Source organism: Sphaeramia orbicularis, chromosome 3 (genome assembly GCF_902148855.1).
Source record: "Sphaeramia orbicularis chromosome 3, fSphaOr1.1, whole genome shotgun sequence".
In the NCBI taxonomy this organism is placed as follows: Eukaryota; Metazoa; Chordata; class Actinopteri; order Kurtiformes; family Apogonidae; genus Sphaeramia; species Sphaeramia orbicularis.
Genome location: NC_043959.1, coordinates 57,434,560 through 57,462,070, shown reverse-complemented (window position 1 = coordinate 57,462,070; position 27,511 = coordinate 57,434,560). Strand labels below are relative to the sequence as shown.

The window sequence follows — 27,511 nt, the reverse complement described above, 5'->3', positions numbered from 1 at the left end:
CCTCTTAAACAGATTGCTACAATACTTGTAATGATGGTCCTCCCCAGCTGTGCTGCAGGAGAAGGGGAAGGGAGCAGCAGGCTATAGTATTACCATAATACCCACTCCCTCCCTCCACTGTCCCAAGGGCCCATGTGGGGCTGCATGGGGATGTGGGGTAACTGTGGAGGGGACTCAACTGGCTGCCGGTCCTGCAGGCTGTGTGTATGTGTGTAGGTGTGTGTGTGTGTGTGTGTGTGTGTGTGTGTGTGTGTGTGTGACTCTGACAGGGCTGAACCTGCCTGTGGGCGATGTAATAAAAGCGCCACACGCTACTGGTAGTGATGGTGGCACTGCTGCTGTAGCTGCAGAGGAGGGGATAAATATAAACCAGGCCCACATCAAGGAGACGGCCCTCCAGTCACAGCCTGACTTACATCCTAATAATTAGGCCCCTTTCCAATAAAACAGGGATTTGTAGCCATGCATCTATTTTACTTGTGTTTGCTACTGCAGTGGGAGGGATGCATGATCTGCTGCAGTCTTTGGATGAGGCAAAAAGCTTTAAGAGGATTTAATTTCTGTAATGTTAGCAAGTGATCAGCAACATTTGTCTAGCGTACTTCTTGATGTTCAGGACAAAAGAAACTTATCTAAAAGCATCAAAATGTATTTCCAAAAAAAGTCCTTTTCATGTAGGCCTATAACATAAACATAGCATTCACATTATAGCTCAGAGTAAATGAAAGGATATTGTATTAAAATTATCTGTGGACACTTTCTACCATGTCTGAAGCATGATACACGTTCTCCTGAGATTATACACAAACTCACATTCAGGCACACACACTTTGCTCCACTGTGTCTGATAGTGGCTAATCAATAAATGAGGCCTTCAGGTTGCCATTGAATGTTATCTTCAACTCCTAATGTGCGCTGACTCTCTGCTCAACATTATCTCTTTGTTATGCTTTGTTTTCTTTTTTTTTTTCCCCACATAGTACTCTAGTACAGAGGTGGTGTCTACATATTTCACACAGTATGTTTCAAGCTCTTTCTGTCAATCTCACCTTTACATGACTGACATGCTGTTTGAGTTAGTGCTCTGTGATGAATTGCATTTTCATCATCATTGCAATATGCACAGTAATTGTATTGCAAGACTGTCTAAGACTGAGACTGCATGAGTATATGAGTTTTACAAATGTGAACAAAAGCAATAGCTCATTATTTCACGAGGCTATAACTACTTAAATTGTTTTCCAAATTTGACTGGACGTTATGGAAAAACATGTTAAAAGGGGCAGATGTTGATCTGTTTAACTAGTAGAATATTCATTTGCAGTTTGTTAAATAAAATATTTTGAAAATAGTTTATTTACTTAGTTTACATATTCAATAAAATGTTTGGGGTCCCATGTTATCAGCATACCTCTATATAATACAGCAATACTTCAATAAATAATATAATTAGCATAATACATTTCTTAAAGGTACAGTGTGTAAGATTTTTACCTCCGCCGAGGAGGTTATGTTTTTGCCAGGGTTTATTTGTTTGTTTGTCTGTTTGTTTGTCTGTTTGTTTGTCTGTCCGTTAGTGTGCAACATAACTCAAAAAGTTATGGACAGATTTGGATGAAATTTTCAGGGTTTGTTGGAAATGGGATAAGGAAGAAATGATTAAATTTTGGTGGTGATCGGGGGTGGGGAGGCCCACGGGGGGCGCCACTGATCAGCCTTGGCGGAGGTCTGCGCTCTCCGAGTGCTTCTAGTTATAGTTGAAGTTGAGGTGCTCGCCATTTTGGCAGGTTGTGGAAACGAAGTATTCGAAAATCACGAAAGACACAGCCAAAGCTTTTTGTCCCAAAGTGCCAGCCATTAGGTAAGCACAACACTGGAACAGAAAAATTGCGCTATCTTTGCATTGATTCAGGTATATGCTGCCACTTAGGGTAGTAGTAGTAGTAATTTATTCGTCCATTTAACAAAACATGATATATACACACATACAGTTTGGATTTCTATATTAAACATGAGCGAAAAGGCATAGGCTGAAGCAACAGCTTATTTATGCCTACCCTATTTACAAGAAGGAAAGTTGCAGAAACAAAACAAGATAACTAGATGGCACAGTTTTAAACAATAATGTAGATAAAAACAATATAATCTAAGCAAAATCTTAGATTCATTCTGATAATTGGCTTACTTTATCCTAATATTTTATATTTATTGAATACCTGAGGGTAGAGGAGTTACACACTGAACCTTTAAGTTACTGGCAATAATGAACAATGTTACTATAGTGCAGGCCTAATTTACATACTGTGAAACGTTAATTCATTAAGTGCCATTAGTTTTTGTATAGCCTTTATAATCTATATAAATACAGTATTTCTCAAATTTATACTTCCTTTACCGCTTTACAGAAAAGGCATCTTTCAAACACATTTGATCCCACCTTCAGTTGTCGTTTCATATATCTCTATCACACTATTGTATGTTTACGAACTTCTGAAATGGAGACTGCAGAAGAGAGTGAAAATTCCAGTGAGAGATCATACCAGTGAAAGAGAGTGAGGAGCTGGGTGGGGTGGCAGTCCAGGCAGGGGGTATCAGGCTAATTAAAGCAAGCATTTGTCAGAGATTAAGCCTTAAACAGAAAAGGTCATCTGAGCACCAGAGCGCACTGTTTCGCTGCTGTGCTCTTAGGGCAGTCTAAACCTTTCCAAACTAAATGGTAAAGATGCTATTTGCCAGAGATGGGGGAAGGGATCCAGATCCCAACCAGTGTAAGACTGACACACGGGTCATTGGTTCTTCACTGTCCATTACACATGCTGGTCAAATCTGGCGATCGGTGTCATTTAGGGATGAAAAATAAGTGCTTGGATAAGATCAATAGTAGCAGCCGTCTGTACCAGCTGTGATTAATTGACTGTCACCAATTAATGACTGGCCTGTTGCAAAGCAATGCAATCTCAGAGGGACAATGGGACATGTTGAAAATTGGTATTTTTGGTTCTGATAGTGGTTATTCTTGGGTGGGTTTCATGAATTCCCTTCGGTTTCAATTTCAGAGTTTACTGTGGCACACTGCTCTGACAGCAGCTTGTGTGGTGGTGGTGTTTGAAGTAATATGTGATATTGAGACAAATATGGGAATGAAAAGCACATAAGCTCATAAACACTTCCACTGGTTGTTTTTAGTCCATTGGAATCAGTTACTAAAAATATTAGTGTGTCACTATATGTTTGTATCTGATGTTTGTAAATTAAATATAGCCTTGCCCACATTTTAATAAATTTTCATTTGACAGTGATAAAGAATTGTACTTTATATTTAAATTAAACTTACAATTGGACAGTTTTGTAAATTTATTGCTAAAGTTCTTATTAGGTTGAAAAAATAAATGTGCATGGATGCCTATGATTCATGTAATAGCCCATTGTGCTGAAAACAGCCACACAAATACCGGAGATGTTTTTAAAACCGGGATCAGTGTACAAGCTAATTTGCACTCAGTCAATTCTAATCATATTAGATCTTGAGAAGATGGTTCAGGTTGGAGATACGATGAAGTGCAGGACATGTTGGTTTAGATATGAGTAATGGCTCTGCAGGGTTCAACTGTGGTAGTGATGCCATTTTAAATATTTGGGGTCAAAATTATGTTAATATTAGATCACTAGACAACATTATTTATAAATTAGCCCATATAGCTGAGATGAATGTTCTTGATCATCTTCATTATTGGCAGGCTTTAAACAAATGAAAAAGTCCCTGTCATAACTTATTTGTGTAAGTAATATAAAGAGGGTTTCTCCAGGAACAACTAAATGTGATTTCATATTAATTTTAACCTGAATAGGAAGCGCTAGTGCAGCCCTGTTTTTACGAGGAATGCATTTATTTTCTAATACATTCAAGTTTTGGAAAATATTTTTAAGACAAGTATTTCCATTTTCATTTTTAGCATTTCTCGTGCCATGCTTTGTGTCACATGCAAATCACATCTCGCGTCTCTTAAAGACATTCCTCAGCACAACACATGTTTTGTTTCAATGAGCTGATAAATATCTGGCAAACGTTGGCATCGTCTTCTATACGAGCATAGTTTATACACAACTGGAAATACACAGATATAGATCTTACATAGTCTTAAAATAGTCCAGATTTTGCTCATGAAAATTAAGTTGTGGCTCTGTATGTAACCCAGGTACAGATGGACTACTGAAGTTGAAGAGGCTGGGTGATGTGGCCAAAATATTCTGGAGACCATTGTCGTATCAGCTGACAAACGTCACCATAAATATCAAAACATTACTTTTTTTGAGTTTAAAGATTCAGTGTGTTGAAATTTAGTGATACCTAACTCTGATATAACAAGGTGACAATATAGGAAACTATACCAACTGCACTAAGAAGAGTGTATATCATAGTAATGTTGGTAATTATTATGATATAAAAATATATTATGATTATTATCAGCCCATACATATACCACATATCAACTAGTCTGACAGTTGTGCAGAATGGATGAAGAAGACCTTCTACTCAACATCCAACACAGGCTCATGAAGAGACGATTTTAGCTCCAAACTAATGCTAATGCTTAAGTATCTTAAAAGTGTAATTCTGCCATCAGTCGCTGGGTGTTGGGTCCAAAAAACTGTGGCTGTGAGATTCAATCTAAAGTAAAAAAAAAAAAAAAAAAAAAAAAAAAAAAAAAGAAAACCAAAAAGGTACAAGTCAATATCTTTCTTCCAGGACTCATACAGGTCTCATTTGTTTTTTTGTTTTTTTTACCCTTTAATAAATATTTTACTCCTGAGTCAATAGTTTAGATACTAAGTTATATGACACTAACTTAGACATGGTTAATAAGTTACACAAATATTGCAAATGTTTGATGATTTTACTGTCAGTCATCTAGGGTCTGGCATTAGCTCTGATGGCTCGGACCCCTCACACTTCTGCAGCTGCGCTCTTTTTTCTCTAAATATGGTCACTTCTGGTTCCAAAAAGTCAAGATGATAAACTGAAACAATGGGTGACATCACAGTTCCTTTGTCCAGGTATTGAGCCATGTGAAACAGCAGCCATGTGAACATATGACATAAAACTCAGGGTATGGATATAAAATGATATTATCCCTTTCATGCATAGTGGTCACTACAGTGGACAGTTACTCTACAGCTTTACTCTTGTATATTCATGGGTTTTATTGTTTTAGTTCCATATCAACCAACACAGTGGACACTTATGCATCATCTCATAAACTGCAATTCATACCATTACTGTAACTTTGCTGTTCTTGATTGGTTCTTGAGTGGAAATCAATTGTTAATATTTATTTTTTGCATATTATCTCCATGAAGTGAGTAATTACTAGTATTAGAATGTGTTAAAATGTGAGAAAATATCAGATTAGCGGCATTAAACATGGTTTCATTTCACTGTTTTCATATCACTTTATGATATTGGGTTTTAAATACATGTTTCTTTGCTTCAAGAATAAAATTCATGGTGTAGCTGAGTGGACATTTTTGTAACTCCATGAAAAACAGGTTGATTTAAAAAAAAAAAAAAAAATCAATCACATTGGTTTTTTTTCATGCCTAAAGAGGAATAAAAACACTCAGGAAAAAAAATCTTGGTTAAGGTTCTCATAATTCATGCATGAAAGGGTTATAATAAATATATTATCATACTAGTGTGTTCAAGTCATATACATGTAGGACAACTGGCATGTGAAAAGACAATGGATAGTGAAAATCTGGAAGGATATTGCGCCATATTTGAGGAAAAACAATAATTTATATTTGATAGCCACTGACTGCAATCAGAAGACAATAACTAACATTCATACTCAAATGCTTCCTAGGTTAGATTATTGTTGATACGACAGATCAATTCATTCTCAAATGTCCATCTATTTTACTTTTTTTTTACCTTAAAAATTGAAGAGAAGAAATACTTGTTGCTTTAAACATATCGCCACTGACTGCTGGGACATTTCTGATGTTCACTAACATGTTCTTTGGATGTTCACTATCAATTATCCTTTCATTTGCTGATCAATTCGTGAGCAGAGACATGATGACAATTTGTCAGATTCCCTGAGTTATACAACTTGAACACATCCACTAAGGCAATGTCATTTCCATAACAGCATTTGAGATTCATACTCTGAATAATCAGTCATACATCCACACTATATGGATGGAGACCAGTTAGTGGACAGAGGTACATTGATGTCAGACATTATTCTCTGAACTCTGGTTTTGTACTTGCAATTCAGCTGTTGCCATGTTGGCTTTTTGGAGCAGAAGGTGATGATATTTTGATAAAAGGGGTGAAACTACAGGAGCACAAGGTGTTAAAGACATCTGCAGGGGTCATGGGTGAGCTACTGCTAAATGCTATTGCAATGACTGTAAAACAATACATCAAATACAACATTGTGTAAAAAATATAATGTTTATCATCTGGTTAATGTCACCTATTAACTGCAACTACAGTCAAGCTGTCTGTCAAGAATTTGTTTTTAAAAACAAGTGGTGCCAGGCACAACAAACCCCGCCCCTTGCATATATTGTAGCTTATTTTGGCATCGATCCAGCTGATGTCATCATGTCTGTGCATGTGGTGATGTCAGCATATCAATTGCCTCTATATATGCCAAGTTTTAAATAAATTGAAACAAAATTTGTTTTTTTATATACATTTGAAATTTCACCCATGATAAGTAAATGAAAAGGAAAAAAAGATTTTAAAAATTCAGAAAAAATTTGACATACTTTTCCCAAAATGTAATCACATCTATTCTGGGTCACTGGCAATCTATAAACCCAATTTAGTATGAATTCAACCAATAGTTTTGCTGCTACAGACATTTGAATTTTGCCCATTATAAGCAAATTGGGTAAAAAAAAATATAAAGTCATTAAAAAAATTGGAACTTTGACCTACTTTTCCCAAAATGTAATCAGATCTATTCTGGGTCACTGGCAATCTATAACCCAATTTGGTATAAATTCAACCAATAGTTTTGCCGCTAGAGTGTTTACAGTCAAAGAAACAAACAAACTGAACCAAAAACAATACTACTTGCCTCCCCTTTGAGGGGCAGGCTAAAAATTTATTAAATATACAGAAACAATGAAATTTCAGTTTGGGAGTTGAGTAACCTGTCATACAGACCTGTCGATCAATACCTGACACTATTTGACTAGAGCTGTAAGTTAAAGAAAGAAAGCAAACAGAGCACTTATCAGGCCTTTTAATTCTGTTATTAGCAAATGAAGCTGGAATGACACCTGGAAGAATATTATGAGAGCCACGGCTTTATGAAGGCAGCCCTAGCGTCCATCACTGGTATTACAACAAGACAAGACAAACAAGATGCTTTCACATTAGCTTCAGTTTGGAGCTGAGGCCTTTATTCTTTAATGATACTTAAGTTAGGAGTTAATAACACTCTATAGCACAGGTGTCAAACATGCGGCCCGGGGGCCAAATCCGGCCCGCCAAAGGGTCCAGTCCAGACCTTGGGATGAATCTGTGAAATGCAAAAATTACACTAAGATATTAACAATCCTTTTAGTTCAGGTTCCACATTCAGACCAATTCAATCTGAAGTGGGCAGGACCAGTAATATACTATCATAAAAACATAGAAATAATGACAACTCCAAATTTTTCTCTTTGTCAATGTAAATATTTTCATGTATTTACACTAAAACAAAGTATAATTTCACAAAAAATGTGAAAAACCTGAACAAATATGACCAACCTGAAATGTCTTATGAGAAGTAAGTACAATTTTAACAAGATTCTGCCTGTTATTAAATGTTTTGCGTATTTGTTGATCCACTGTGATGTTTAAGTTATAATGTACATGAGTAAATGATAAACTGTGACAGAATATTGTTAAAATTACACTTCTTTTTTCAGTTTGTTCATGTTATTCACATTGTTTGAGAGAATAGTTTGAAGATGTAAACCTTTTCATAATGTAAATTTACTTTTTTCACTCTGAAACAGAGAAAAGTTTGGAGTTGACATTATTTATATATTATTATGTTATATTGTTATATATGATATATTATTTTACTGGTTCAACCCAATTCAGATCAAATTTAGCTGAATGTTCCCCCTGAACTAAAATGACTTTGACACCCCTGCTCTATAGTGACACAAAACCCCTCTGGCTAACTGGTGCATTTGCAACAATGTTTAACACTCTGCACTGTCTCTGTCAAATTCAGTAGCAAATAAGAACTATATACTTACATTAGGCGGCCATGTATATGAATCCCTAATACCTAGATAATCTATGTTAATAAAGTGCTTTTCAGTTCCTAAAACCTAAGGATTATCATTTTTTTTGCAACAGTTTTTATTTTCTCCAACTTTATTAATCAAAATCTGGTTATACATTTCAGTCACTTTCATACAAAAATACTTATTTTTTCCAGACTGGGCAACATTTTCAAACTTAAGAGAACAATATTAATAAAGAACATCATAAAATAAAATAAAATAAAATAAAATAAAATAAAATAAATTAGAATAAAATAAAATAATTATCAAAATAAAGTCAGAGGTCTAATCAGGAATCAACAAATTTAAATTTTCATAGACAATCAAGGTTTGTTTGGTTTTTACATGTCTTAGTGTCTTTTTGACATTTGTCATTTCATTTTTGTAAATTAAGAACAGTGTGGGGGGGGTCTTTACAAATCTACATTTGTGCATAAATTGATTGGTCATAATAATCAAAGTGTTATACATAATTTCTCTTTTTCTGTTTTCCATTATAACTGTGATTGAGTGTCCTTCTCAGATGTCCATTCTTGAAATGTTGTCCAAAATGTCCTGGTGTATGGGCAGTCAAAAAAATAAATGTTCTAAAGATTCAATTTCAAATTCACAAAAAACACAATTTTTTTCCCCCTCAGTATTAACCCTTTCATGCATACTGGTCACTACAGTGGACAGTTATTCTCTAGCTGTTCCCTTGTATATTCATGGATTTTATTGTTTTAGTTCCATATCAGTCAACACAGTGGACACTTATACAACATCCCATACACTGACATTCAAACCATTAGTGTAACTTTGCTGTTCTTGATAAAACCTGATTTGCAGTAACATGTTTGAGTGTTGAAGGGGTGGGATTAAATAAATTATACTTCCTCCACTCCTTTTAGAATGTGCAAATGAGGTCATGTATATGTATAAGTTTTGTTTTTGTTTTTTTTGTTTTCTTCCATGACCTCTTACTGTCTGTTTTTTTTCCTAAGGACTAAGTAAGATTACTTTGTCTTGTTGCATATTCAAAATAAACTAAATTAAAAAAAATAAAAAATAAAAATCAATTGCTTGTTATTGTTTCTAAACTGCAATTAACTGTTTTTTTTTTTTTAACAAAAAAGGTTTTGGTTTTTTTTTGCATATTATCTCCATGAAGTGAGTAATGACTAGTATTAGAGTATGTTAAAATATGAGAAAACAGCAGATTAGCAGCATTAAAAAGCTTTTCATTTCATAGTTTTCACATGATATATCAGAAAATCCATGTTTCTTTGCTTCCAAAATTAAACGCGTGGTGTCAAGCTCACATTTTTTTTTTTTAACTCCATGAAAAGCAGGTTCATAAGAAAATTTTCAGTCACATTGTTTTTTCGTGCCTAAAGAGGAATAAAAACACTCAGGAAATAAATGTTGATTAAGGTTCTCATAATTCATGCATGAAAGGGTTAAATCTTTGTTTTTTTTTCTTTCTTTTTTTTTTGAACAATTAACATTGAACAGTAAATATACATAATAGTATACAACGACAAGGGTAGAAAGTTCCATAATTCACAAAATCTTTTACATTATATAGAGAAATACATGTAAGTAAAAAAATTAGGAAAGAAAAAATAAATAAATAAAAAGAATAAAATAAATAAATAAAAATATGTAATAAAAATTAAAAATTGCTCGAGGAATAAATAGAAATTATACAAACTGAATAAGATTTAACATTTGTCTTTTTTTTTTTGTTTTATTTGCTTTAGAATTTATACTGTTTCTCAAATTGTCTACGTCATTGGAAAAAAAGGGCTTTGAAAACAGTGATGTTTGGACGTAGATGTGCAAATTTGGAGCAATGAATGTGAAAAATAATCAAAAGTTCGATAATATATCTTTTTTCTGGAGTTATTTTATCAATGTGTGATAGTTTTTTTGCAACAGGTTTAGCAGTCGTTAGCAGTGTTAGCTAATATCCGCACCTTTTAGGCCCCCGCGGCTTTCCGTAGTTAGAGACGCGACGCCGTTCCGCGCGCGTCGCAGCGGGTGGGAAATTTGTACTTTGCGGAAGTGAATGGTGCCCGCTTTGTGTGCTACTGCAAAACATGGCTCTCAACTTCCAGACATCCACTCTTTCACTGACTCTGCCGATTTCTTGTCAAATATGTCTCGGAAAGGTAACTGCTAATCGTGTTTAGCTAACCGGTTCAACAGAAATGAAGTGTTTACAGTGTGCTGCTGCTGTCTGGTATCCTTAAAGCTCATGTTATCAGCTTCATCTAAGATAACTGTGACTAACGGATAACGTTAGCAACTGACAGTTACTTAAACAGTATGTCGAGGCGTTCATGTGAATGTAACTAATAATTTGCTGTCTGTAAAATAGGTCAAGCAGCCGGTCATTTGTGCCAACCACCACGTGTTCTGTTCAGTCTGCATGGAAATGTGGTTGAAGAAAGCCAGTCAGTGTCCCACCTGCAGAGTCCCCATCACAGCAGAAAACCCCTGCAGAGAAATCATCGGTAAGTAGGAAATAAACAGATTAGTTTTAATACGAGGCCTCACCTGCTTGTAGCATCACAGAGTAAACACATTCCACCTCAAGCATGTACGAAGTAGCAGTAATGTGTATCTATATATGATAAAATAAATAGATAAGTCAGGATTTAAAGTAAACTAGATGTGGCTATGCTTTCTGGAAACAGATGGAGCAGGTGTTTTATTTCTAATTCAGAAGACACTACTTCCTTCTGTTGCAACAATCTTAGTTCTTTGTCTGGATACTACATCTATTCTGTGGGATTTATATCACTAAAGTGTAATTAAGCATAGGAAAGGTACGTCTGAGATAAACATGTCTTAAGCCATTTGATGTTTAATGTTTGATTGGAAATTATTATATTTAATTCATTTAAATAAAGCTACTGGAGTGGTCAGCAGGACCATTTTGATGCCAAACTGCTATTTAAAAATGATTGTGACACATGAAAATAACTTACTGAAAAGGTCAACTATGTGTATTCTTGTAGTTTTGCCTTGTGAAATTATTGCAGTGAATTAACATTAAGTAAATTAGAATATTTAACAGAGCATTACGTATCATTGCCATCCAACTTTTGGGAACTGTTTTTTTTTTCTGATCTGCACAAATGAACTGGATTAAAGCCAAATAAATAGCTCAAACCATAACTCTAGTGTTGTGAACAACTTTAGCTTAGTGAGTGCATGCATCACAGAAATGGAGTTTTTCTCAGTTTATTAAATCATGATCACAATGTCAGGTTTTATAGATCTACGGGCTTAAAAAACTGCAATTTGAAGGTCCAGGATTTCTAAGGCGATATTTTGGATATACTGTGTTTAAAAAACAAAACAAAACAAAACATGAAATGATTTTTTAAAAATATATTTAATATTGTATGTTTGAATTGGAAAAAATATCCATTTGTTGCAAAAGCGTAGTTTGTTCTAGCATGAACTGCATGAACAAAAGATGCATTCATGCTGTTGGAAGGCACATTTTTCACTTTTGAGTCAAACTAGTTGTTTGCGTCTGTATTTAGTATTTGTACAAGCCAGGCTAAACCTTTGGATAGTACTAAAATATGTTATGATGTGCACTGTATTTAGCCATTACCATTCTTGTGCATCTCTTCTAAAGGAGGATCTAATGAGAGTGACCACAGTGACAGCCTGTCTGTGAGGAAATGTCTCAGAAAAACCAGAGGAGAACTGCTTCTACGTGAGTATGAGGTATGTTTTCATTGTGCCATCGTCATCATAAAACCACTCTTACTATGGGGCCACAAAACCACATAATGGAAGAGGAGGCTATATCAGCATTGTAGCTGCCTACCATACAGGTTGTCCTTGATTATGGACTCAGACTTTGGATAGAGTTTAGCTGAGTTTAGAGTTAAGAGTTTAGCTTCATCACAGAACATGGTCTAGTGTTGTGGGGGATTGTATGGAAGCAACAAATATGTACAAAAATCCCCTTTGTATTGTAGTGTTATGATGCCACTTTTTTCAGTTTTATATATTTTTCCTCAACAGGATGAAATAGAAGGGCTCATTAGAGAAAATGAGGAGCTAAAAGCAAAAAATCAAAGTCTGGAGTTACAACTGAAGACTGCTTTGGAGCCGTGCAGTATTAACACATTGCAAACAAATGATAAAAGAGTTGACCCCTACGTCCTGGAAGAATGGACAAACAAGTTGCGAGCTGCTACAGATGTTTGTGATAAAGTGAAGCAAGACATGGACAAACTCAAAGAGGTATGAACTACAATAGTTAATTAAGTGCTTGATTTAGTTACTCTATTAAATGTTAGGACAACAGTGAGTGTATTTGTTTCTGTTGCTAGATAAAAGTAAAATGTTAAGGGTGTGTGTGCAAAGTATAATCTAGATGAATAACCATGATGATATGAACTGTAGATCCTAATACACATCATGTATCATTTTATAAAAGAAGGTTAAGTACTATTCTTTTTGTTGTACATACTTGCCTGATAAACCTTTCAAACCAATCTCGGCTTTGTCTGACGTTGCTACCTTTGTGCTGTTTTGTAACATGCTGTGAATGTATTATTTTTCACTTTCAGGCAAATAGAGGATTACGTTCGCAAAATGTTGACCTTGTGCAAGAGAACATGAGGTTGAAAGCAGAAGTGGCAGCCAGGTCTCCTCAAAAGTAAGTGTCCAAATGCAAAATGCTCTGAGGTCCTTTTAGAAGAATGTTCCAGCCTCATGTGACCTTAATGTTGGCCTTTCTTCATTTCAATGTCTGCTTACTGCCACTGTGTATTATATCATTGAAAATACAAATCTATATTTGGCCTATTAACTTCTTAAGTCAGAAACACTGTTTATTTTCTTTTTGTAAAGCTGCGGTAGACATCTCTGATCCTTATCATGGGAATTATTATATTTAAAACAGCAAAAGCTTCTTCACCTGTGTATGTTTGTTTTAAAAGGAGGAAACACTGCAGGTATTAAACACATTCCCTTAAACCAGTGTCATGGCTTAGAGACAATGAGATAATTCACTTGAATATTATGTGATATTAATTCTGTATACCATTCAGATTCTCAAAAACACTGTGTTTTCTTTTTAATGAAGTTACCTTGGATGGATATGTGATATTTTTTATTTTGTGTTTTTTAAACCAGTGACTGTAAGATCACATTTACACGTCCACATTTGACTTTTCCCACTTCTTTCTCACATTTTATCTGTTTATATAAAATGTTTTTCCTAAAATTGGATTTATAAAATAAAATGTGTGACCTTGTTACAGTTACTGATTGCAAACTTGTAGACCTGTATTGATATTTAAAATGACATTGTAGCTGATAACTGATGTTACAATGTTGCTTTCTGTGTCTTTAGTTTGCTTTTGTAGTTATTTATCCTCTGTTGGCAAAATTCTTCATAATAAATATCACATTATTTTTGACTGAACAAAGACTTATACATGCAAATTCATGACAAAAACCTTTAATATAACATGAAAGATTAAAATCTGCCACTACCATCAGTGACAAGACATTGTATATACCGATATCCGTATTGGCTGTTATCAGCAAATATTGGCATATACCAATGTCTGACCGATATGTAGGTACATCCATACTTGAAGTTGTAATTAAGCGGTATATAATAGTACACTGAATATTAACCACTTTGTATTGATAGTTATTATATCAGCAGATTCTTTCAAAACCACAACCCTTGGATAATGATATTTCACATGAATTTCAAAGCTTAATTAACCTTTAATTACCTGTGTGATCTTGAGCCTTTTTTTGTCTGTTCTCAAAAAAATCATGACACAGCTCTTTTATAAAGCGACGAGACATTTTCTTTACTTCAGTTTTGCTTCATTTTTCAGCTTAAACCTGTCATACTGAATGTTACAATTCTCAAATAAGAAAACATGTCTTCTCATGTAGATACGTATCATTTGAAGTGTCGTAGTTAATTTTGAATTAATTCAAGGAAATTTTCCAGTAATTTTTTTTTTTTTAATGTGTTGTGCAAAATGATTTTTCTTCCCAGGTTTGGTCGTTATACAGTGGCTGCACTAGAAGCAAAAATCCAGCAATACGACCGTGAGGTGGACCACTTGAAGAGAGCTCTGGAGCGCAGTGACCAGTACATCGAAGACCTCGAGTCTCGGGTCAGAAAACTCAGACAAGTTGATATACAGGAAAAGAGCAGGACTGACGCAAAGACTGAGTCAGAAGATTTCACACAGCAGCATAAAATTAACATGATGATGAGAAGCTTGAGTGACAATGAGAGGGAGTCCATCTGCAGCAATCCAGAAGTCCAAAGCCAAACATATTCAAGAAAGTTGTTTGAGCCATCTGCAGGTCGCACTCCACTGAATAAATGTGTGCCTGTGAACCAGAAAAGCGAGGATTTGGATAGCGCCTCCTCTGACTTTTTGCCCTCTACTCCTTCCAATGCCTTTCGCTCCCTGACACTGAGAAGCCCCAGAATCCGTGAGAAGAAAGTGGCATTCAAGCCCACGTCTTATATGAGGAGGCTTGATTTTGGTGACTTTCCAAGTCCTGGCAAGAGCAGTATCTTCAGAGTGAACCAATTCAGCAGCAACACAAAATCCCCCAAAGAGTTCTCTCCAAATACAGATCTGGAAACCTCCAAGTCTCTCCTATGGGATGACTGGCAAAAGTCTGAATCTGCTGACCAGTCCTGTCCCGGTCCAAGTAAAGAAAGCACATTTAAAGGAGCAACATCCACTAATCTTGCAGTTGATGACCCCGATAGTTTCCATATGTCCAGCGAGGCCTCTATGGATGCAGCTTACCTGGATAAAATCTCTGAATTGGACTCCATGATGCTGGATGGAGAGAGTGCCAGCAGCCGGGGGTCCCAACTCTCCCTGGTTTCCACCTCTCCAGCAGATTTGGACAACACTGTTGTCCCAGAACCACAAACATGCTCTGATTCACTGCCAAACTGTGGTGGCAAACCTGTTATGGAATGTGACCAGCATAGTCCTTCAGCACGCAATACCACAGATTTCGCTCTGAATGGCAAAGAGGCTCCAGAAGGCTCCACAGAAGGGAGGACACCTGCACTGTTGTCGGGGAAGGAGAGCGGTGCAACTGTCCCAGGGCATGATGGGACCTCTCAGACTGAAGAAATGTCTTTTGAGTTGTTGTTTGATCCGCTGGAAGAGAATAAGGACGGTCCCCCTGCCTCGCTCTGTTCGGAGATCCAACATGATTCCACTCACCCCTCCTGCTCCTCCACCTGCACCGGGAAACCTGTGAACACAATAAGGGACAGACACACACTGAACATGAGCCAACCAACAAAGAGAAAGTCCCACAGTCCCTTTAACACAAACAGTCCCACAAAACTTTCAAAGCTCATGTGAAGGTTTTAAATATTGAACCTACATGATCTCAGTGTATTATACAGTGGAATACAATCATAGAGCACCAAAAAAAAAAATGTATGTGATGCTACAGTTTAACATTTTGTCTCTTACTGTCATTGTTGTACAGACAGTTGTTGATCGTTTGTGGATAGATTTTTAGTCCAGTCGTGCAGTGAAACAAAATATCACAGTCCACATCTTCAGGGACAAACACTTTTGTGCTGTTTTGGTCAATAATACTCTCATCAAGTGTACTTTCAGGGTATTTGAACCCAAACCTGTCTGATGGACATCATTACGAGAGCTGTACTGGAGTCTGAACATAAAAAATAAGAATATATAATAGAAAAATGTGTCATAAAATAAAAAAAGCATAACTATACATGATGCTTTGTATTCTTTTTAATACTGTAATAATATTACTATGAAGATCACGTGATTCTAGAAATTTGTGATGTTCCTTTTTGCATCAAGGTTATTTAATTTTTTTGTTATGCAAATTAATAACATTTTATTGCTATTATTTATGAATTCAGTATTTTTCACGTTTTATTTATTTAACTAAATAACCATTATAAATATGCTGTCACTAAAATCCGAAAAGAACAGCCTATTGTGTCGATGAAGGCATGTATTAACCTATAACGACACACATTAGAGACCTCACACGCGTAGTCATTCTCATGTAGCACAAAGCACCTTATTTATTATGCAAATTTAACGATATCATGTATATTTCACATACCTCTAATCGCTGCATGAAATTTTAATTGGGCAACCGTTGTGGTTTGAATAAATGAAGTGTTAATTCATTGGGATTAATTAATTTAGGTAAAGACTGTGTACAAGGTTACGCTGGTGTATTAAATCAATTTGTTTAGTGCTCATCTGGCCATGATGGGCTTTAATGATGAGGCGGTGGTGTCATTGTTTTCAAGGCTGTAGAACAGAATATGGTGTGGTTGACACTTCTGACCAAGTAAAGAAAAAAATCCCATAAATGGATATTATTTAGAATATTCTAACTTGTTAAATCTGGCACCAAAAAAGCCCACCATGAATTTTCTGCACTTATATGAATTTTACACTTTTTTTTATTTTTATTTTTTATTTTAACCCTTTCATGCATGAATTATGAGAACCTTAATCAAGATTTTTTTTTCCTGAGTGTTTTTGTTCCTCTTTAGGCATGAAAAAAAAACCCAATGTGATTGATTTTTTTTTTTTTTTTTGAAATAAATCAACCTGTTTTTCATGGAGTTACAAAAATGTCCACTCAGCTACACCATGAATTTTATTCTTGAAGCAAAGAAACATGTATTTAAAACCCAATATCATAAAGTGATATGAAAACAGTGAAATGAAACCATGTTTAATGCAGCTAATCTGATGTTTTCTCACATTTTAACATATTCTAATACTAGTTATTACTCACTTCATGGAGATAATATGCAAAAAAAAATAAATATTAACAATTGATTTCCACTCAAGAACCAATCAAGAACAGCAAAGTTACAATAATGATATGAATATCAGTTTATGAGATGATGCATAAGTGTCCACTGTGTTGGTTGATATGGAACTAAAACAACAAAACCTATGAATATACAAGATTAAAGCTGTAGAGTAACTGTCCACTGTAGTCACCACTGTGCATGAAAGGGTTAATAACGCTGAAGTAAAAGCATGAGCTGTTAACAGAATATCCCCAAAATAAAGTGTCTGCATTTTGTTTTATGGCCTGTAAGAAAAGGCCTAAAAGACACTGGGACCGGTTCAGTCCGTGGATGGATATAGTGGCGTGAGTCCCTCAAAAAAAAAAAAAAAAAAAGAAAACCCACAAAAAAAAAAACACGCAAGCGTCTAGTCTCCAGATGTTCCTGCCTGCCCTGTGAGCAGTTTTTATGTCAGCCTGTTCACTGCTCTGGCAGTTTATGTCTCGCGAGAGCAGCCGAGCCCGGGCTTGACGAGATCTGAGGCGCTCAGGTGTAAGAGCTCTCTCATCCCCAGCAGTGGGAAACAGTAGACAGATAAGTGCGTCTGAGAGACTGCAGGCATCTCTGTGATCTCCGGGCTCAAGGCTGCACTCGGCGCACTACACAGCGAACTATACACTGCATCATTACTGGATAGGCAAAGGATCACTCTGTATCTATGACTATTTTTCCAGCTCTTGTTGGCGTTTCCCCCCCTTTTTCCTGTGCACTTTAATTGGAGAAGCTCGCCAAGATGATGTCCATGAACAGCAAACAGGCGCACTTCGCCATGCACCCCTCTTTACCCGAGCACAAGTACACCACCCTGCATTCCAGCTCGGAAGCTATAAGGAGAGCCTGTCTACAAACTCCACAGGTAAATTCTCTCCCAAAAACTTCGACTTTGTCTTTTTTTTTTTTTTTTTTCGTGCCTAGGCTGCATGTAGTGCTGAACGCTGTCTGTGCGTAATAACAAGGGCTGCTCCAAGGCACATTCCGCCAAGTCGCTCACTTAATGTTTTTTTCATGTATTCCACGGCAATCACTCGAAGACTCTGTGATTTTTTTGAAAGCATGCTCACGCAAACCCTGGCTTTACTGTTTTTGTATTAATTTTTATGACTTGCCGCTTCTGAAGGAATACCCCGGCTGCGTAATGTGTCACCAAAAGTTCCGACTGACAGATTGGCTACATTTATTTATTCCTTTTCTTCTTTTCTTCTGTGTCTTCTTTCCACTTTTTTTGCACACTGCATTCTCACTTCGTTTCCCTTTTTCATGTTTACCCTTGCAGCTACAGAGTAACATCTTTGCCAGTCTGGATGAGACCCTGCTGGCCCGGGCTGAGGCTTTGGCGGCCGTGGACATCGCCGTGTCCCAGGGAAAGACGCACCCGTTCAAGCCCGACGCCACCTACCACACGATGAGCACGGTGCCATGCTCGTCCACGTCCACTGTGCCACTGGCCCACCACCACCATCACCACCACCACCACCATCATCAGAACCTGGAGCCTCCGGACATTATGGATCACATCAGCTCGCCGTCCCTGTCCCTGATGTCCGGTGCGCACGACGGGGCAGGCGGAGGAGGCGGCGGTGGTGGAGGAGGTGGCGGCGGAGGACTCATCTCCACCTCCTCTGCCCACCCGCACTCTCACATGCACGGCTTGGGGCACCTGTCCCACCAGGCTGCTATGAGCATGAACTCACCTCTCACCCACCACGGGCTCTTACCAGGCCACCACGGGGGGAGTCAAGGCGGCCCGGGGCTCACTAACGCCGGACTCCCCTCCATCAATGACTCGGACACAGACCCAAGGGAGCTGGAGGCTTTCGCGGAGCGCTTCAAGCAGCGGAGGATCAAGCTGGGGGTGACCCAGGCGGACGTGGGAGGCGCACTGGCTAATCTCAAAATCCCCGGCGTGGGATCTCTGAGCCAAAGTACAATTTGTCGATTCGAGTCGTTGACTCTGTCTCACAACAATATGATTGCGCTCAAACCCATCCTCCAGGCCTGGCTGGAGGAGGCCGAGGGGGCCCAGAGGGAGAAAATGAGCAAACCGGACATTTTCAACGGAGGGGAAAAGAAACGCAAGAGGACCTCGATAGCGGCTCCAGAAAAGAGGTCTTTGGAGGCTTACTTCGCCGTACAGCCTCGGCCGTCGTCCGAGAAAATAGCAGCTATAGCCGAAAAGTTGGACCTGAAAAAAAATGTGGTGCGAGTGTGGTTTTGTAACCAAAGACAGAAGCAGAAGAGGTTGAAATTTTCTGCTGCTCACTGATGGGCAAAGAAAAATTAAAAAAAGAAAAAAAAAAAAAACAAACGAAAAAGGAAAAAAAAAACAAAAGTTGTGTGACTGAATTTGGGGACCAAGGGACACTAAAGACACCATTTTCAGTCTTTTGTCTCCAGCGATTTTACACGTTGGTGCACAGTGGGCTTTAGATACCCATTTTATGAGGCTTCATATATCTTGTTTATTTTCACGTTATCGGTGAATGTGAAGTATGCAAATAACAGATTACACAAATTTCGCTCAGTTGTTACGAGGGAAAAGTTTAGCGACGTCAACATTGCCTTTTAAAAACATGTGGAAAGAGGTAATTTGCTTGATACAATAGCGAGTTATTTTCTCCTAATAGGCCTATTATTTGAAGTATAGCCATTTACGAATTACCTCATTGATTGTTGAGCTGTGTTTTTGGTTTGATTTTTTGTCGTTGTTGGTATAGAATAATTCATGCATCTGTTCATTTATTCATCTGTTTATTTATTCTCATTTGGAGGCTGCTATGAACTCAAATTTAGTTGCAAACTTTTATGGCTAACAGAAAATTAGGCCTGCATGAAATCCTAATTCACGGGCAGTAATTTAGCTGTCATTAGGCTGTCACATCTATAGATATATTTATTTTCAATTTGCACAAAAGACCTTTTAGGTTAATAGATCGGTTATGTCGAAATGTTTTTGTATATACAGACATCACTTTATCACTATCAGGGGTGAGAGCTCCTGTGTTTTGGAAATAAATTCAAGGGTCTATCGACACTTATTGGCATCACTTAGAAAAAAAAAAAGTTCCAAACAGATTCAAAGAGCCTTGCCTGCTTCATGGAGGAGATCTCAGAAAAAAAGTTTTTTTTTGTTTTGTTTTTTTTTATCATGTGTTTCAGTTTGCAGTGCAAACACTCTATGCATTGGAAAAAGAATCACTGCATACAGTAGAGCTGTCTACTGATAGACCTTATTTTGTGGATGGTGTAAGTCACTGTTTAATGCCTGTTTTCACATTAAGATCACCACGTTGTTTGTCGTGTTAATTGTTACGGAAACGTTGTGTAAGTAATATTTTACTTTGTGCACAAGTATGTTTACAAACTGCGGCGACATGTGCATCATGGAAATGTCCCACTGTCTCCTTCCCTCTCTCACAACTTCTCCACTCTCCTCTGTTGTCCTCTTACTTTCATTGGTACTATTCATCCTGTAAGCCAAATTTAACAGGGAGGTGTGTTCCAGCAATCTTCTAATAAACTGAAGAAAGAAAACGTTGCTTTTCTGGTTGTGATTGGGCCCGAAACTCACCACGACTACGGAGATTTGTTAAAAATGTCAAAGAAAAAAACAAACAAACCTGATGTTGTTTCATATTTCTATGGTATTATTTTTTTTCTCATTAGATGCCATTTTGACATGATTTAAAAGAGAGATATTGTATGTTTTTCCTGACATTTTGCTTTTTATGCCTGTAAATACAACGTTTTAGAGTTTTTACCAGTTTTATGGTGCAACAAATTTTCTTCTGCATTCATCCTGGATAAAAAAAAAAAAAAAAAGCCTGTCAGCTATAGAAAAATAATGTTATGGTCACAAAAGAGAAAAAAGAGTTATTCTTTCGTTGATAATAATAAAAACAATATAATAATAATAATAATAATAATAATAATAATAATAATAATAATAATTTAGGCTGCGAGGTTCATTTCAAGCTAAATAAAAATTATAATTAAATACAATCCTAAGTAGGGCACAGAATTAAAAGACGACAATTTAAGGTACTTTTAGGGTCCTGCACATTTAATTGTATAATTAAAAACGAAGAAATAATAATTCCTTAATTCAGCCCTGACTCTGCAAATCTGCAAATGTGTAACAATAAACATTTAATGAAGTTTCACGGCAGACAGAATAAGTGAGGAGCAGGATTAAAGCAACTCCTCCCGACACCAGAGAGCGAGAGATAGAATTAAAGAAAAGAAGAAAACGGAATCTGTTTCATTAAAATCACTACAATGACTCTAACCGCCTTTCTAATATTTTTATATAATCTTGCCTTTTTACCCGATTTTTTGTCTCTCTTTTTTTTTTCTTTCGGTAGGCTCCACTTTTAGCTGCTTTTATAAAAACGAAATCCTAAATGCAGGTAATGCAATATTAATCACGACTGCTGATATAAAATGCAATATTTTCAGACAGCTATCGGGGTTTTCTGTGGAAGCAGCTGGATGAGGGAAGGCACAGAAGACCTGCTCCTCGTTGCTTTTGCTTAATATATTTTTTTTTCTTTCTTTCATTTTTTCCCTTTTTTTTTTAGTTTACGAACAGTGGATCGAGAGGGATTGTTACATGTGAGTAAAATATTTTCACTCCGATTTTAGCCGGGATTTAAATAGCATTTTATTATTTAGTTGGTTTTATTTATTTATTTTTTTAAGCACACACTCATAGCAGGTTTAGTTAAAAACATAAGCCGAATATATAGTAATTACATCAAATTATATTAAAACTGCAGATTTCTTTTTCTTTCTTTCTTTCTTTCTTTCTTTCTTTCTTTTAAAAGTTTACATTAAATCTTAAAACTTATAGCTGTAATATACACATTTTTCTATGTAGATCTATCTATCTATCTATCTATCTATCTATCTATCTATCTATCTATCTATCTATCTATCTATCTATCTATCTATCTATCTATCTATCTATCTGTCTATCTATCTATCTATCTATCTATCTATCTATCTATCTATCTATCTATCTATCTATCTATCTATCTATCTATCTATCTATCTATCTATCTATCTATCTATCTATCTATCTATCTATCTATCTATCTTTAATCTCACGTGTTTAAAGTTTTCCTCATCCAACCCAGCCTACCGACAGTAACCCAACACCGCTGGCATTGAACACACACCACGCGCGGCACCACACGCACCACATGGCAATAATTTCAGCACCACGAACAGCTCCGTTGGCGGATTGAAGAGTAATGCATTATTGAAAGCCTATATCAAACAGCTCTGGGGTGCTGTCTCTCTGCGCAGGGGCTCTGGATGAAGTCGGACTGTCTGCCTGCACAATAGCCTCTAATATGTTAATGGCCGTAGGGGATGCCTGAGGTACCGTCCCCAGCTGCCTCGCCTACCATATGTCAGCCCGTTACGACAGAGTCCTCTATTAATCAGGGGGGGATATTTCATCAGTAACTTCACCGATATCATAAGCTCTATCAATAGTGGGCCACAGCTTCGCCTTAATCGTACCTATCGTTATTGGGCCTGAAAGGAGCCTTCCACCTATATTTATGTCTGGAGCGTTTAAGTGGAACCCCCCCCCACACACACACACACATACACACATACCCACCACACCTCCCACTCCACCTTCTACCGGTCCCATCCCGTGATGCTTAGTGTCCCGCTTGAGTAAGAAAACGACTTAAGTGTGTAAAAATAGAATAATTAACAAAATACAAGCAAATAAGGCCTACTCTACCTATTATTATTATTATTATTATTATTATTATTGTTATTATTATTATTATGTGTGCTAACTGTTCCACGCCGCATTAATCACCTTTCCTCTTTCACTTTCTTGCATAGGCCGCGATGGATTAATCACAGAGCCTACCAAGGATCTCATAACTTAATTCCTTCAGGCTACTAGTCGAGGGAGTAATTAATCTATACCGTGGATGTAAATAAAAGGAAATTGGATTCCTGACAGACGAGATGAGAGAGTCTGTGACACCACGTCGCCAAATAATGATTTCACCACATGGTAACGCAGTCGTTTAGATTTACGAGCGCACGACTTTTTAGTATAGCTCTGAGCGGAAGGGAGTGGGCCTGCACCCTAATCGCAGCTGTTAGGGGCTCAGGTTTAGATGGATTAGATCATTAGAAGTACAACAATACGGGCTGGAATAAAAAATAAATACACAGATAAATAGATAACGCTCCCATTCTGCTGAATCGGTTCGGTTTTTTGTCCTTGTCGGTGAAATTGTTTCACTTGTGCAGTATCTTAAAACAAAAATAAGAGCTCCCATCGAGGGCTCCGTTGATCTAACAACACACAGAAGGCTGGCCTTTGGACGGAAATGTCAAACCTGGGATGTGGAGGGGTAGATCCCCCAGATCTGCACTCATTTCCCACTTATATTTGCTCAGTAATCCGCTGTGGCAGCCCTCCATCGCCCGGGACCCGGTTTGAGAGGCGATGCTGTTGACACAGGGGTATATTTCAATCACAGAGGGTTCAGAGTCAGACGAACAACTTATTTGTCTAATAAATCCGTCATTTAGTAAGAAAAATATTTGATCTTGAGGGGCTGACCTCCTGTCATGTAGCCACTGACAGATAAAAATGGGTATGTATGCCTCACTTTAGTATGCAGGTAGCCTGCATACTAAAAAAAGCACAATTTAGATTCATATTTGTATGGCGCATACATAACAACTGGATCAGAGTCTGGCAGCCTATTGTCATATTGTAGCATTTGCTGAGAAAAAAAAGAAAGAAAAAACTTGAAATAGAAGATGACCCAAAGTTTTCTGCAGTGTAGAAGCGGACTGGTGGTGAGCTGGTTATGAAACAAATCCATAATGAACACTGAAGCTGTAATTATTAAAAAGTCCCTCAGAATTGTTAAGTAGTGTACTATAAATACCCACAGGCGACTATGCTTGAATTTACAATATCTTTGCCATTATCTGACATGGAAATTGTGGCAGTCCCAAAATGATGTTAAACCATTAGCCTGTGCACTATATTCTCAAGTGCATTTTTCATTACGGGCTACGTGACTTGAACACAGACACACACAGTCTGAAGGATGTTACAACTGCACATCATCTTGGACAGTGCCCCACTGCACAGATAAATACAGTGAGGTACTGACAGCAGTTTTAATTAGAGAGTGCAGTGTCATCCAAATGAGTTCAACAGCTGAAACTGTTAGGATGCCAAATTGACACTTTCTCTGCTTTGTAGAATTTCATTAAAACACTCAAGCCCTGTGTCACTTTAGTCTGCCACTGTTGGGAAATGAAACCCTTCAGCAAAGCCGCTCATTGCTCATAATACTCACTCCAACATCTTCTGTCCAAGATAACCCAACGCCCAAATTTCCATCTGTTTCAGTTTGAACTTTCTCCTTAACTTTTTTTTTTATGTTCAATAAATGCGGCAAAATTCTGAGAGTCTTATCACAGGTCTCTGTAGTCCTTCTGCTGTTTATAATAACATGAGAATCCAGCTGTGAATACATGCAAATTACAAGATCCTTTTGAACACCAGTGGACACACATTTGTACAATTTTTGACAACCTTAAAGTACGAACCAACAAACACTTCTATTTATCATCATAGAAAAACAGTTACCACTCAGAGATACGGTCACAGAGAAAATTATTAGACCATCAAAAATCATCAGAAACAATGGTTATGCAATCAAGTGCTAACTCCTGTGTGTATCGTGTGACTAAAACAGACAAAAGAAAACATGGAATGCCTAAAAGCACTGTTTTTGGTAGTACAATGCCATGGCTATTGCTGTAAGAACTTAAGTGATTTTGGTTATTATCAAGAAACCCATGGAAAATGTTAGATATCAGCTCTTAAATTAAACTCTTAAGAGCTATTTTTTGTTGTTATCATTATGTTTGTCCAAACAAATGTACCTTTAGTTGTACCAGGTATTAAAATGAACAAGAAATTGAAAAAAACAAGGGTGGTCTAATATTTTTTCCCGTAACTTTACATGCAGCAGCTTTAACCATCAGTGCACCAACAGGTGAATTCATCTTTTCTTGAGGTAGATGTGAGCAACATGGACCAACCTAAGCTACGCCTCAATCTTTAGGCACTTTGATCATTAGCAAGAGCTGAATTTGTTCACTCACAAAAATGAAACAAAGGAGATGCACCTGCTTATGAGGTATTTACTATTAAACAGGCTACTGGTTTGAACTTTATCTCGTCTGTTTTTCAACTATACTGATGGAAATTCGAAGAAAGCCTACTATATTAAATGCTCACCCCCGCTTGACATTCCTGACGTTAAAGTACAGGACTAAAATATCAGAACACTCATCAATGTCTGCACCAGCTCATCATGGTGTGTTTCACCTAATTCAGATAATATGTATTGCTGCCTAAATGTCACTTCATGCAAAATGTGCCACACTACCTAAATGTCACTTATTTCCCAATCCTTCCTGTTAAAGCCGCCATAGCCTCTGGCAGGGTGCTCTTTAGACCCTGGTATTGAACCCATCTCTCTCCTGTCGTTACCCGCACATGCAGCAGACAGAAGGAGCACAATAAAGACAAGTCACATGTGACCGGAAACAAGAGGGGAGAGGCACACCTTATGAGAACATTTCCCATTAAAGACAATTTAAAGTCTCAACAAAAACTCAGGTTTTACATCTTGATGATATGGTATTTTCTAATGCCATCTCATAACATTAATCATTTGCATTATTAATGTGTGACCTATGCATTCATCAGGTAATTTCCATAGCATAGGCCACGTTATACTCCTTCATTTTTTATTATTAGACACAAATACATCATTTCATCACTTTTTACAAAAATACATTTCATTGATGTTACGCTGTGCTTTTTATTGGAACAAATATGGAACATGAAAATATTTATCTTGAACACTCCCATGTTCAACATTTTGGAGACAAAAGTCAATCATAAAAAAACATTTGATATTCATGTAAATCTTTACCATTTCATAATTGCTAACAGGGTCATTTCCTCCACTGTCACAGCTATTCTTTCGCACAATAAAGCAGTGAAGTGGATTTCCAGAATCAATGGTCTTAGTATTGTTGGTAAAAAATAAACTTTAACTCATGACTGACTGCTGGGTTCAGTGTCGCTGACCATGGTCCTGAACATCACACTACTGCACTGTATAGTCCACCACATGCAAAGATTTTTGTCTTACTTTGCTTTTTTTTTTCTGAGATTTTCATCTTCTCCTACACTGAAGCGTCACATGATTTTTTTTTTGTTATTATTTGATACTAAACAACTTGAAATATAAGTATTTAACCTCACAGTTGCCTACTTTTTCCATTCTGGGGTCTATTCTCCACTTTCCATATAATCTCAATATTCTAGTTTTACAGCACAAAACAGCAGCAACACTTTCTTAAAAACATTTTCACTTCATAAATAACAATAAATGTTCAGCCATACTGTGACATGGTTGATATTTATTGTATAGAAAATGTTTTCAACTCTTCTCCACAAAATTAAACATTTTTCTTTCTTTCAGGGACTGTGGGGGCATTTCATGTGGCTGAGAGAGGCCAGTTCCCCATTGGTAGATATTGAATATCTTCCTCTGTACACATGGACTTCGATAATGAGGAGAGTGTCGGCCACCGTTTGCCCGCCGCCACGCCATCAAATATTCATCACTGTTGATTAAACAGCCGGCAGCTACCGATCGGCTGGGTGTCAAATTTGTATCCAGCTACCTCTGTATACACCCAGTCTGAATACAATGAAATGAGACTGAAGTCATCCACGAAATGATATAGCGGCATGTCGTGGGAACGTGTCTGTGTGTGTGCATAGAGAAGGGTTTTTTTTGGAGAACACCTTCACTCTTAAAATCTAGTGGGGTTCAAGCCAGACATTGACGTATCCATCCACTGACTATAAGTGTGAATGACAGAAAGAAAACTATGAAACAGTAAGGAAGGGCATGTGTGTGTTTGTGTGAATGTGTGTGAGAGAGAGGCCGAGACAGAGAGAGAGAGAGAGAGTGAGAATGAGAGAGGTTACTGTGAGGCACATTAAATATTTCATGAGTTGTTGGAGTAGAGAGGAACGACTGCCCAGGAAGGCTGCTTCAACTCATTTGCTGAACTGGGGCTGAGAAGAAGCATGCAGGGGAAAAGATGTTGATGAAGTCCAACACACACACACACACACACACACACACGTACGCACGCACGCACGCACGCACGCACGCACGCACACACACACACACACACACACACACACACACACACACACACACA

At 37.2% G+C, this 27,511-nt stretch overlaps 2 protein-coding genes and 1 long non-coding RNA gene across 3 annotated transcripts in view; 2 read left to right on the top strand and 1 right to left on the bottom strand.

The window, feature by feature from the left end:
• The first annotated feature begins 10,328 nt into the window (after positions 1-10,328).
• On the top strand, positions 10,329-16,036 carry obi1 (ORC ubiquitin ligase 1). The gene is made up of 6 exons (XM_030130351.1): positions 10,329-10,457; positions 10,667-10,802; positions 11,942-12,033; positions 12,337-12,558; positions 12,888-12,976; positions 14,345-16,036. The coding sequence occupies exons 1-6, from the start codon at positions 10,386-10,388 to the stop codon at positions 15,693-15,695; spliced, it is 1,962 nt and encodes a 653-aa protein (XP_029986211.1). The 5' UTR covers positions 10,329-10,385; the 3' UTR covers positions 15,696-16,036.
• LOC115416559 (uncharacterized) overlaps positions 14,130-27,511 on the bottom strand; it is a 45,992-nt gene continuing 32,610 nt past the window's right edge. The window contains exon 2 of the long non-coding RNA XR_003935001.1: positions 14,130-15,582. This is a non-coding gene — a long non-coding RNA (uncharacterized LOC115416559). The remainder of the gene's footprint in view (positions 15,583-27,511) is intronic.
• pou4f1 (POU class 4 homeobox 1) lies at positions 17,722-20,729 on the top strand. The gene is made up of 2 exons (XM_030130365.1): positions 17,722-18,050; positions 18,468-20,729. The coding sequence occupies exons 1-2, from the start codon at positions 17,928-17,930 to the stop codon at positions 19,455-19,457; spliced, it is 1,113 nt and encodes a 370-aa protein (XP_029986225.1). The 5' UTR covers positions 17,722-17,927; the 3' UTR covers positions 19,458-20,729.